This window comes from Chanos chanos, chromosome 8 (assembly GCF_902362185.1).
Source record: "Chanos chanos chromosome 8, fChaCha1.1, whole genome shotgun sequence".
Classification (NCBI taxonomy): Eukaryota; Metazoa; Chordata; class Actinopteri; order Gonorynchiformes; family Chanidae; genus Chanos; species Chanos chanos.
In genome coordinates this window covers 15593864-15607419 of record NC_044502.1, presented here as the reverse complement: position 1 = coordinate 15607419, position 13556 = coordinate 15593864, and the positions used below count along the sequence as shown (strand labels likewise).

The 13556-nt window shown below is 43.0% G+C and overlaps 1 protein-coding gene across 1 annotated transcript in view; it reads right to left on the bottom strand.

Annotated features, from left to right (window-relative positions):
- Positions 1–13556, bottom strand: part of ptprk (protein tyrosine phosphatase receptor type K) — a 124999-nt gene that overhangs the window by 31046 nt on the left and 80397 nt on the right. The window contains exons 8-10 of the mRNA XM_030781213.1: positions 6079–6381; positions 3115–3224; positions 1570–1771 (exon numbers count right to left, since the gene is read on the bottom strand). Of these exons, the coding sequence (XP_030637073.1) occupies positions 1570–1771; positions 3115–3224; positions 6079–6381 (615 nt within the window). The remainder of the gene's footprint in view (positions 1–1569; positions 1772–3114; positions 3225–6078; positions 6382–13556) is intronic.

Here is a 13556-nt window from a genome sequence, read left to right as displayed (position 1 = left end):
AAAATGGCTGGAAATGTATTTTGCGTGATTACAGCCCACATTACGCATATGGCATCTCTTAACACTGAAAGTAGATGCTCCAGGCAGCGAGTGAAGAGGGCAGCGTTTTATCGAGAGGGCCGCTGTCCTCGCCTGCCATTATGAAAGATGTCAAAGACACTTTTAGCTTCCATTTCACCTGTTTAAATTTGATTGCTCTGAATGTGGCCATGTTGTTTGCATTACCCTCTAATGAGGTCACTACTACTGCTACCATTTCAACACACAGACACACACACACACACCTTACCTGCACTCTAAATAGCCACCTGGTAATGTACTATTGGGAGGAAAATTAGTCGAGTCATTTTCTGCTCGCTCGCTCGTCCTTCCAACTCTCTCTCTCTCTCTCTCTCTCTCTCTCTCTCTCTCTCTCACTATGCTCTTTAGAGCATTCTGAAGCATGGAGCAGTGCTATATCTCACATATTTGGAAAACAGCAAAGAAAATTCCACCGGGGTATTTATTTGTACGTGGGTCACGTAAAACAATGAAAAAAAGGAAAATACTACACATTCCTAAGGTCTAAGAAATCCATCATTGAAACTACTTGTACTATATGTCAGCTTGGAATGAAAAAACAGCTCTTTTTATATAAGGAAAACTATAGTCTGTGGTATCTATGTCAGTGGTAATATATACTATAGCTTGATTTTCCGCAGAAAAGAGCTAACTCCGTTTGTGTGCATGTGCATTAGGGCTGTTCAATATAGCCAAACACTAATATCACGGTATATTTTTACATATCATACAAAAGAACAAAAGAACAAAGTTTGTTTGTTTACATACATTTTTCTCTATATGACAGCACATGTTCAGTCACGTGGTGTGGTAGCTCTTATGTTTTGAATCATAAGAATGATTGTTCTGTTTTGTAAATCAGTGCAAAACTGGTATAATCTGCCTCAAACTGTAGCACAGATCTCTTCCACCATGATGGCTGACAGAGTCTCAGGCCCAACCCGCACGTGTGTGTGTGTGTGTGTGTGTGTGTGTGTGTATGTGTGTGCGTGTGCGTGTGTGTGTGTGTAATTAGAGACAGAGATGAAGTGTCAGGGTTGTTTCTGCAGGCAGAGAGCACTGTACTGGGAGCCCAGCAGGAGGGATTGGGCACAAACTGGGAAAACTGGAGGGGAGTCATCTCACCCTGAGGTTTTCGTATTCACACTGCTGTTGGCTAACAAAGGAACCACAGCAACCAAGGGCGTGAATGTGAGTGTGTGTGTGTCTTTTCATTTGCATTTGTGTTACGTATGTCACCATGAGGTCATGAATATCTAAAAAAAATACCTTGTGAGAAGCTTTAGCAGTGTTAATGTAGTGTTAGTGTAAGGCATATGCATCTTCAGTTACAGTAACATAGAAGTCATTGAAAAGTCCCCATTAACACAGTTAAATACACTGAGTGTGCATGCATGCGTGTGCTTATGTGACACATGACCAAACAACTCCATTCATCCATTTTACCCACTTACCCACACACCCACCCCCCCACACATGCACTACCCCATCATGCTGCCCCTCAGGTACCTGAGATGTTGGTGGTGACGTTGAGCGTAGTTGGGGGTCCGAAGCCCTTGATGGTGCTGGCCCGGATGGTGAACTGGTAGGTGGTGCCAGGGTGGAGCTGAGAGAAGACGTGGTGAGAACTGTTGCTTGACAGAGATACTATCAGTGGTGGCCTCAACAGAGGCACGGACGGGTCAAAGGAACGCACGCTGCTGTAGCTGATCTGTGTTAAGAAATAAAAAAAAACACATAATAGAATTAACACATCTGAAACTTTCTGCATGACACCTTTTTACATTTATTTTCCTGAGGTTTGTCAATAAAATTGAAAAAAAACAACTCACAAGAGAAATTACAAGAGAAAAAAAAATATTGAGCTTCAGGGACATACAAGAAAGCGTAAACTATCGTGAAGTTTGTCTTCTCAGACGAAGAACTTTGACATAAAGTTAGTATCTCCACATAAGTAAGATCTGCATAGTCTCGAACACAGGAAATCTACTGGCAAAGAGTATCTCTCTGAGTCTGAAAATAAGGTTTGAAGATGTAAAGACAGAGATATTGCTGTTTCAGGTTCGAACAAGTCTTGCCTGAGTAATGTTGCAAAAAAGTAGGAATGAGTCCATTTCATGTGGTAATTTAATTTGGGTGGTTACTGGGGTCAAATTACACCCATGATTTAACTTTCAAGAGGAAGTCTCTTGCATATTTGCTTTGTTCTTTATTGATGCAAAGATTTCAATTTTCCAGCAAGTTACCTCCCAAACTTCAATACTCAATGACCTAATCACACCAGTGGAGGTAAGTGAAGTCACCAAATGCTTCCCTCCTCGTGTACGATGTCAATCCTTCATATTCCTACACTATGATTCATGGAACATCATCAGCCAATATCGTGTGTTGACAGGGTTTGCTTGACTCCAACCCCAACCACTTGGTCAAGTGACCACGAATGACCACTGTTGTGTGGAACAAAGGAGAGCGACCCTCTCCCTTCCAAGACAACACGGCTTGGATCAACAAGGCTCATGTTAGCGCTTTGAGTCCCTGACTGCCGTTGGCAAGTGAGGCACTTTTGGGATGTGAGTGTTGAGTTCCTGACGTAGGACACATCGGAGCACTGTTAGACAGAGCCATAACCCACATGCACCACTTGGGAGCTTGTCTTTTCAGCTTTCAGTGGCATCTGTTCCTCCACTGTTCTACATCAAGCCCACAGGCTTCCCTCTGTAGGGTTTCACTTTCCCAACAGAGAGCGGGAAAGAGAGAGAGAGAGAGAGAGAGAGAGAGAGAGAGAGAGAGAGAGAGAGTGAGAGAGAAGAAGGAAGAAGAAGATGCAGGAGGAGGAAAAGAGAAGAATAGAAGAACGGAGACAGAGAAAAGAAATGGGTGGATCAGATGCAGATGGGTGCTCATCACCACAGAAAACTGGTTTTACATGGTCCCTGTAAGACATGTTCCTGACATACAGTCGATAAGAACTTCAGGGACATTGTGCAGCTTACCTAGCTCTCGCTCTCTCTCTCTCTCTCTCTCTCTCTCTCTCTTTTTGGAGTTCTTCATTACCTCATATTGAGTGATGATTCCATTGGGTTCCAGTGGTTCTCTCCAGTACAGGAGGATCCTATCTTCAAATGGTGTGGCCTTCGTAGACTGACTGGGCACCGGGCCAGGCACTGCATTAGAGGAGAGGAGGGGAGAGGAGAAGAGACATAGAGGTGTGGAGAGGGGGAGGGATGGGAGGAGGAGGAGAGACGAAAAAACAGTAATGAATCCATCTCTCTAAAAGCTTCTGATGAGACTCCATAACTATAATGACCTTGTTAATTGTTTCCTCCCCTCCACCCCCAACCCTCTTTGAACAGCATATTGAGGGGTGAACTATAATGGAAGGTAGTGGGGGACACAATCACTGCTGAAGACAAATAATGTCCCTCTCTCCCTCTATCTGCCTGTCTGTCTGTCTGTCTGTCTCTCTCCCTTGCTCTCTATTGTTTAGTTTCTTAATTGTGTTTACATGCACTGAGTTAATGAGGGGACAATACTCTCACAAGAACATTTCCTTCAGTCAGTTGGGGATCTTTGGGATCTAATTAGTGATAATCAATATTAAACTCTGTATCGTTTCTATCAGGAGAAAATCGACTCTCAAACTGTGATATCTGTTGATGTGTTTTATTTCTCCTATTTCGTTAATGTTTTCTATTTCTGGTTGATTGGAGCTGCTGCATATCGCTAATAACCGATACTTAAAGTCTAGAGAACTCTGAAGTAGACATGCTTTCCCCCCCCCCCCCCCCCCCGAGTATGTGTTCTGCAGGATGAGTCCTACTGCCGTAAAACCATTTTATGTTCCGGAATGAAATTACGGGGGAAATAATGTTTTTAGGCGCTTTCAGGACAAAAAAAAACCTGCCAATATAACTGTCTGACTGTCTCCCGGCTTCATTTCCACTTTTCCTTTGTTTTTCTTTGAAAAATGACACTGCCTTGTCATCTGTGAGTGGAGAGGATCTTTAAATCGTCACACAGCGATTGAGGAGGTGTGAACTCTCTGACATATTTCAAAGCTCTTTAACATTTCCCTTTTTTGCCTATTCTCAAATGTTTCTCCTTGACGCACCCCAGTGAACCACAACCCCCTAAGCCTGACAGACTGTCCACTGTGGTTTGCCCGCTCTCAGGGAATGTTGCCATAGCGATGCAGGGGTTGGAGGTACTAGGTCGGATATAGGCGGTGTCCAGGGACGACCCTGAGTTTCTCCACAGCATGACGGAAACACGCGATTGGACAACTGTCAGTCCTGACAGAGGAGAACTGCTCCCGCGGGCCGCAACAAGTATCTCATTCTTGTATCTTTCGGGGCACGTTCTGTCTCTCTCTCTGACTTTCTCTTTTTGTGTCTCTTTCTCTGTCTCTCTCTCTCTCTCTCTCTCACTCCCACTTGGCCTCTGTCTCTCTCCTTCTTACTTTCTTCACTTTTCTTTTTTTCCTCTCTCTTTCTTTCCTCATTACTTTGAAGCTCTCTCTTGACCTCTCTCTCTCTTTTCATCGTTTCTGTCCTTTACTTTCTTGCTTTCTTTCTCTCTTTCTCTGTCTCGTGACTCTTTTTCTCTTATTGCCTTGACTCATTCATAAACAGAGCTTTTTTCATCCCCTCATCTGTGCTTTGGAACACTCCTCTGATCCGACGGAAGAAACATCTCACATTTTGTTCTTTTTTTTTCCTCTCAGAATTTCTTTTTGATAAAAATAGCTGCCTGACTCTGAAGCTGTTTGCTAAAACTAGGCCAGTTGTGAACTGGACAACCAAAGCAATGACTGTAGGTTTATTAAAGTTTCTAGCTCAAAGTAACAGATCGCAGATCTACTGATAAATAATTAAAACATTAAAAAAAATCCCGCAGTGTACCGTTGGAAAATATTTCCAGTTAAAATTATTGTAACCAGTGAATGAACCTAATGGTAAGAAAAAAACAAACAAACAAAAATTTCTTATGTTAGAATCATTCTCAAATTGTGTATTAAAATGCCAATAGAGATTTTGCCTAAGACAATTGTTGGCCAACGAAAGCCTGTCTGCTCTGGTGTCTGGGCAGAGGGGGGGGAATGGGTGTGTCTCAGAAATCAAATCCAGCTTAAATGCTCCACAGAGGCCAGTCTTTCCTCAGTGGTTATCTGCAGGTTAGTCCCCCCCCCCATCTCTCGCTCTGTGTGTGTGTGTGTGTGTGTGAGGAGAAATTTAAAGAGGGAAGGGGAGTTATCTGCATATGCGCACGTGGCGACAGTGGAGTTAGTCTTTCCCGTTTGGCTTCCTGTTATCTGGGCTGAATGTCTGCTTCTCTCTAGTCTGTAGCCGTTAGAGAGAGAGGGAGAGAGAGAGCGGCAACACCGAGACGTGGCCTGCTTCACAAATCATTACCTCATCAGACCAGGACTACAGACGAGGCGGGAGAACGCATGTGTTCACTCACAGGGCTGAGATGCTGCCACTGGTTTAATTCAGACATGTAAAGATGTAAAAAATGTGCATTTGAATAAAGACGTGAGAGTTTTGATGAAAGTTGTTCCATACTGATGGTGTGAAGGGCTTTCTTTGTGTGTGTGTGTGTGTGTGTGTGTGTGTGGGTGTGTATGTGTGAGTGGGTGTGTCTTTGTGCCTGTCTATCTGAGTTTGGTATATGCAGTTTGAGAGATGTATATGTATGCATGTGATATATATATACACACATTCATGGATGGTGTACGCAGTATTTGTGTGATATGTTACTCTGACTGTGTGTGTGTGTGTGTGTGTGTGTGTGTGTGTGTGTGCGTGTACAACGTGTATGCATGTGGGAAGTACTGTACTGGGTGTGTGTTTGTGTGTGTGTTACTGTGTTTGACTGGTCTGTGTATATACCCACAGAAACCTCTGAAGTTATATAATATAAAAGCACGCCCATGACACTAAATCCAAACAGGTACGCACAGACAGACAGACAGACACACACACACACACGCATACAGACACACACACACACACATACCATCCTCATCTGTCTGGATGATGGTCTCGTCACTCTCCTTGCGTCCCTCTGGATTTGTCAGAATCATCTTGAGGCTGACGTTGGTGTTGGGGGGCAGGTTCCCCACCACGTGGCGGGGGGCTTTGGGGTCCATGTCCAGACAGTCGGCCTTGCTCTGGTTATTGGCGTTGTAGTAATGGTAACAGATGGTGACGTTGAAGGTGTGACAGCGAGTGATGTTGTAACCCAGAGACTCCCAGTCCACAGCTATAAACCTGGCCTGAGTCTCAGCTATCTTCAGACTCTTAGGCGTTCTCATCGGCTCTGTGCAAACAAACAAGACCAGTGTTTCTTTAGTCAAAATGCCTAAAACCTATTACATAAAAACAACAACAACAACAATAATAATAATAATTGAAATTCTATGGCTATACGTTTTAAAACTGCTTGATAATCTTATCTATAATAATGAGCTGGTCATTATACATCAGGCATATATGCAAATGGGTGATACAAGACATTTTTGCTGACATATTAGTTAGAGTGAAATACATTACTATGCAGTGCAAATTTGTATCAATATTCAGCACAAACACTCAGGGGACAGTTAAGTACAGAACATCAGTCGTGGTTTACTGTGGGTTCACAATGAATATTTGTCTCACTAACAGAGAGAGAGAGAGAGAGAGAGAACCCTTTCTGAGATATCCCAGTGATGGATGGAGAAGATGAGAGAGGACAGAGAAGATGGAGTGATGAGTGAGAAGAGAGGAGCGTTCAGTATTTATTCATATATCATGTGTGAACTGTCAGAATCTGAGCGCCGGTCTGTCTTCCTTCGATTTAAAAAAAATGCACTACACCTTCAGCTTTTACTTTGTCTGGTCTAAGAAAAAACACTCTGATACAAATAACGAGGCTATTAAAAAGACTCAATGTCAGAGAAAGAGAGAGAGACAGAGCGAGAGAATGAACGAGCGTTGGAGAGCAGATGCTCGCCACTGTCCAGGAGGACAGTCTCTGAGGCATTTTAAGAGGCTCCAAATTAGCCAATACATCACACTGGGAGAAAGTCAATATAATCGGACCTGCAATCCATCAAAGCACCACGCCACAGCGACTGCTAATTACTCTAATAGTGTAATTTACCTGCCCGATTAGGGCAGTGATGCAAACGCAGCCCGTTTTTTTTGGATCATCAACGCCTCTGAAACGCAGATCAACTCGACTGTCCAGGCTTCGGCTGTCTGACTCTGAAAACGTTTAAACCGCTCCTCATATTGGATCAGAATCATCCATTTCAATCTACATTTAAATCTCTCCGTTCGTTCGGTGTAATGAGTTGGAGATGGTATTGGCTCCAGTCAGCAACCTTAAGGTTTCTTCTGAAGTGGTTCTTTTACAAAAGAAAACAAAGTGAAACAAACTCCTAGAATTACCTTTTAGCTGAATTTTTAAACCGCTAGAACTATTACGGTGACAAATGAAATACTGAAATCGCACTACAAAAAAAAAAAAACACATAAAAATTTCATTTCATCATAAAAATTTAGGAAGCGCATCACAACAGACGCAATAGACAAATGACATTAACCACCGCAAAGTAGAACAAATATAGTGAGTGCTCAGGAATTCACTGTCAAATATTATTAATCCCATTCATTAACTTCTAATCCTAATCCTAATCTAACCCCAACCCCTGACCCTAGTTCAGGCCAGAATCATTACGTGAGTAGGAGGCCAATTATTCCCAGGGTTTGAGGCTAAATGACAGGCTGTTAGCACTGTATTGGCAGTAGAGATGTAAGTCATTAGCTGAATTGGGGCCGCAGAGCTGGGCATGAAAGGGCAGGGCAGGGGTTGGTGTGGTCGGCATTCACTGGATTTTTCCATCCTGGCAAGTTCCGGTTCTGAGGCGCTGGGTCCTCATTACCACAGTAACAGGCTAATGACTTTTTTCAGTGGTCCAATCGGTTTGCCCGGGGCTGGACACTGGCTACGTGTATCACAGAGGGGCTCATGTCACAGACATACAAACTCTAGCAAAATACACACACACACACACACACACACACACACACACACACACACACACAGAGTCCATATCCCTGAGTGAGAGATTAAAAGAAAAAAAAAAAAAAGAGGAGAAAGATCAGAGGTTTGTGTGTTAAGGCTGTCTTCTCTGAGGTTGAAGAGGACTAAATTACCCAAAAGAAACAGGAACTCTTGATACTAAATTGCGGTTGTTCCCAGTGCATGCTAGGAGTTCCTGGTGGGTGTAATCACCTGTGGTTTCATGAGAAAAAGCTGGCGAGGGGTCTTCTCTTCTGTAGTCTAATTAAAACGAGGGGCTTTGTGTAAAGACAGGGGACTTGTTAACATAACTCTCTCAATGACTGCTTGCTCAGAGATGATTAAACACAAAGTTTTTTTTTTCTCTGTGTCCTCGATGTGCCGCATGCCACAGAGTGGATTAACGGCATATGAAAATGTCGACAATTCATCACCCCTTCAGAGATTCATTCCAGTTTGATGGGAAAACAACACGCAGAGTCAACTGTTCCCCTTCAATAGTTGGTGTCTATTTATTTTGAAAGAAAGTAAAAAGACATAAAACGAAGACAAATGGAAATAAACGATTTAAACACAAAAGGGAGAAAGCGAGAGAAAGAGATGGAGACTAAGAATCTGACTATCATATTTAATGGGCAGAAGTTTCTCAAATTCAAGCGAAAGCAACAGTTAAACAGATTAGTGTTCTAATAATAGTTGTAACACTGTTTGTACTACTGGAACAGTAACAATAATCCAACATTATCACTATCATCCAAGCACATTCTAGAAACTCAAATAAAAGAGGGGTAAATACCCCATCAGCTATTAATGAGGCAAATTTAATTCTCCGTTGTGCTGCAAACACACTAATAAACGTGTTCAGCAAATCCAGAGCTGTCTAGTGTGCTATAGTTTTTCCTCATTTTTCAAATAGCCAGCTGTGCTATACCAGAAAACAAATTCCACACGACCATAATAACACCTTTTTTCTCAGTGTAAGTTTTGTCCCTCAGATGAGAAATGTGAACACACACAGAAAAACCCACGGCCCCACGAGGCCTGGAAAAAAAAAAAACAGCAACAACAAATCACCTCCAAACATGAGGACAGTACACAGAGATCTCTGATGAAAAAAAGGAACCCATGTCAAAGTGTGCCGTATACCTGTATACCTGGAGCTCACCTGTCTACTTTACAACAGAGAGACACTGAGTGAGAGAGGGAGAGAGAAAAAGAGAGAGAGAAAGACACACACACACAAAAAAAAGATAGAGAGATGGATAAGAGTACTTGGAGCTGCCCCATGGTTCTTTTTCATGGTGAGAGGTGCCAGAGATAACCCTTAGTCACGAGCAAACATTTGTCATGACTACTTTAGCAGCCTCTCCTCCTGTAGGGAGCCACGCTGGACGTAAATCCACGCCAGAGTGGCACTTGGGTCACACATAATCGAGGAGAGAGAGAGCGCCTGCGTCAGCCCTGTTGACCCTTCACCCCTACTCTTGGCAGAACAAGCATCTAATAAATTGCAGACAACCACCAGAGTAAAATTCAATTTCCTACCCCCACCTTCCCCTCACAGAAATTCTAGACTTCCGATGCCTGGCACAGCAGTTTGACGTGTAGACCTCTTTCATACGAACCAATTTACACTTATTCACAGATAATTACGGAAAGAGAGGTCATGAGGAAAGTGGGAGAAATAAGCAGAGCGTGTGTCTCCATGTTTGACTATACAGGATGTCCTTATATGGTGATAGGTCAGAGTAAAATGTATATGAATCTGTGAATGTGACTCAACCCTGACGTCACACAATAAACGGAATAAATAATCATTACAAAGCCTAAGCATAGCAGCCTTTTCAATGAGACAGAGACAGAGAGAGAGAGAGAGAGAGAGAGAGAGAGAGAGAGAGAGAGAAACAGCGAGGACATTTAAAATAATAACGCTGGGGGGCAGATGACAACAAATAGAAAAAGAGGTGGTTTCCTCCAGTAGATAGATATGAGACAATACAATTATCACACACATACAGGCGCGCGCGCACGCACGCATACACATACGCACGCACGCACACAGAAGCGCGCACACACACATTCAACCACACTCCAGCCATTTCCCATTTCCCAACATCATTTCTGCATCTGAAGTCATTATTCTCGCATTGTACTGGGTTCTCATTCAGAAATCATTCAGCAATGACCAAATGATCTAAGAGTCATCCCTCAGAACTGTCGCCGTAGTGACGGGCGGGGGACAACAGCAGTCCTCACAACAACAAAGAGCTGTCACTCATTCGCTCATAAAACCCACTACCGGCTATGCATCCAATTCACACCAGCACAACCCAAGAGTGATCAGTTCAGTTTGAGGTGACGAGATGAGAAAAAGGAGAAAAACTAAAAGTGTGAGAGAGAGACAGAGAGAGAGAGACAGAGAGAGAGAGAGACAGAGAGAGAGAGAGAGGGAATGAAAATGCTGGATTGGGCAGATCTTTGACATCCTCCATCTATTGAAATGTCAGCCAGGCAATAAAGTGCAGGAACAGAAATGAATTGTCTTTGACTTCGCATGTCCAATCAACTGAGCATGCACATGCACACACACACACACACACACACACACACACGTGCGCGTGCGCGCGCACATGCAAGCACCTAGCAATAACATTTATACCTCCGACATTTACCTACCATCCCTCCTTCCTTCTCTTCATTTCTTGTCTGTTTATTCTATCAGTCAGGGCTATGACTATCCCTATCCCTGAAGATCGATATCAAAAGAATCCTGCATTACCCTTACAGATTAGGAGCCCTGCCATTATCGATTGTTCATATTATTTCATCCGCAAAACTTCAGCTAAATACATACACAATCTAGAGGAGCCAAGCCGATTAAACAAGGATACGTATGCGTGTGGGAGAAAAACTATGAAAACCAACAACAAGTTAGCAATTCAATGACAAAGTCATTGAGAGAGGATGAATTCTCTCTTTGGGCCTTCACAAACACACACACACACACACACACACAACACACACACACACACACACACACACACACAACACACACACACACACACACACACACACACACACTTCACTTTATGATTTTCCCTAAGCTTCGTTCTCTTCTCTGGTTACCTCTGAAGCACTCTACAAAGGGAGCAGGGAGAGAAGGCTGTAATTTGGCATGTGGCCATTTGGTATCCCTCCCAGTAGAGAGAGAATCCTCAGGCGGCTGAGAATCCTTTAACTGTGACAAATCAGCTATTGATGCCCCAAAACAAAATGCATTGTTTGTCCTGCTCCCTCTTTTGTGATAAAAAAAAAACAATACATAGTTTTTCTCAGCATTATACAAAAAGAAAGAGAGAGAGAGAGAGAGAGAGAGAGAAAGAGAAAGAGAGAGAGACTGAGTACGAGAATCGAAGAGCAAGCTTCATTTCACAAATGAAGGTTAATGCTATTCCCACGCATCCTTACTTGACCTCTCTCGGGTAATCGATAGTAATCGCTTTGGCAATGACTTTTTAATGGCACCTGCTACCTGACTGACAACTCCGCTCTGATCTGCAGTTGTCACTCCATTCTGCAGAAGCGAAAATGTATACATTCTCATCAAATCAGCAATTCATGTTTTTTGCCTAAGCTTCGTTCTCTTCTCTGGTTACCTCTGAAGCACTCTACAAAGGGAGCAGGGAGAGAAGGCTGTAATTTGGCATGTGGCCATTTGGTATCCCTCCCAGTAGAGAGAGAATCCTCAGGCGGCTGAGAATCCTTTAACTGTGACAAATCAGCTATTGATGCCCCAAAACAAAATGCATTGTTTGTCCTGCTCCCTCTTTTGTGATAAAAAAAAAACAATACATAGTTTTTCTCAGCATTATACAAAAAGAAAGAGAGAGAGAGAGAGAGAGAGAGAGAAAGAGAAAGAGAGAGAGACTGAGTACGAGAATCGAAGAGCAAGCTTCATTTCACAAATGAAGGTTAATGCTATTCCCACGCATCCTTACTTGACCTCTCTCGGGTAATCGATAGTAATCGCTTTGGCAATGACTTTTTAATGGCACCTGCTACCTGACTGACAACTCCGCTCTGATCTGCAGTTGTCACTCCATTCTGCAGAAGCGAAAATGTATACATTCTCATCAAATCAGCAATTCATGTTTTTTGTCATTCGTTCCATGACGGACGTCGCGCATCAGACAAAACAACGGTTACGTGTATGTTCATTGATTCCAGTTTGTGTTTGATGTAGCTATATGTCTACCCACAGCAAACATGGGGTTGTCTGGTTAGATTTTGGGAGTTTCATCCCCGGAGATCATTAATCAGAGACCAAACAGCTGGCCCCACTGAGACAGCGGACGCTCTTGGTAAACGCCATCGATGCATTTCTGGTTAATATGCTCCGAACGTCAGAGAGATGCCCGCAAAGATAACATAAGCTTTTTGCCAGAAGAGATTCTTGGCGAATTTCAACGCTGTCGCCGAAGTGGCAGATGCCTCTGTGTAAGCCAGGGTCTGCGTTTTAATACCTATCAAATATGTTTACCTCTATTTCACCATGCAAATGTTGTTGTCTGCCTTCTGCTGAGGGAAGAGCTTATCAATTCCATCTCAGCCAAAGCTCCTCCAGATGCTTTCACAATCGCGGCGATTTCTTTTTCTTTCTTTCTTTTTTTTTTCCATTTCGGCGTCGGAAACACGCGGATTAGATCTTTAATTGCAACAGGAGCTCACTGTTTGCTCAAAGATTGCTTCTTCCTGGCGTCTGAAGTTCTTAACGTCACTCAAAACTGCCTGGCTCTTCCCTATAGTCCTGAGCTCCTATCTCATCACCAATGTCAATTTCATAAAAAAATAAATAAATAAATAAAAAGTCAGCGGTTAAATCTTCTGAAGCAGAACAAGGCTTTTATCTCCAGGAATGGTAATAATGTCATCTCTCCTTCTCTCTCTCTCTCTCTCTCTCTCTCTCTCCCCTTTTCTCTCTCTCCTTTTCTGTTTTGTTCTCTTACTATCTTGCTGTCCTCTACTGTCTCTCCATCTTTCTCATCTTTTTTCTCTTTCTCACTATTTCACCTGACTCCATCTCTCTTTTTTCTCTCCATCCTTCTCTCTGTTTGCCGTCTCTTAGCTCTCAGACCTCTCTTTCAGCAGAAGCATCCCATCGTTTTCTTGTTTTGGTTTTTTTTTTAGCAGTGCAGGCAGTGGGGGGAGGAGCATTAACCAGCCCTGAGAAACAGTAATGGAGAGATCAGGAAGGTGAGATAGAAATCTTAATAGTGAGTTAAATAAGAGCTGGTGAACTTTAAGAGAAACTCTGATATCAGAGAGAGAGGGAGAGAGAGAGAGAGAGGGAGAGAGAGAGAGAAACAATTAACAATGAAAGAGGGAAAAACAGAGAGAAAACGAAGAGAGGACAAAAAAGAGAAAAG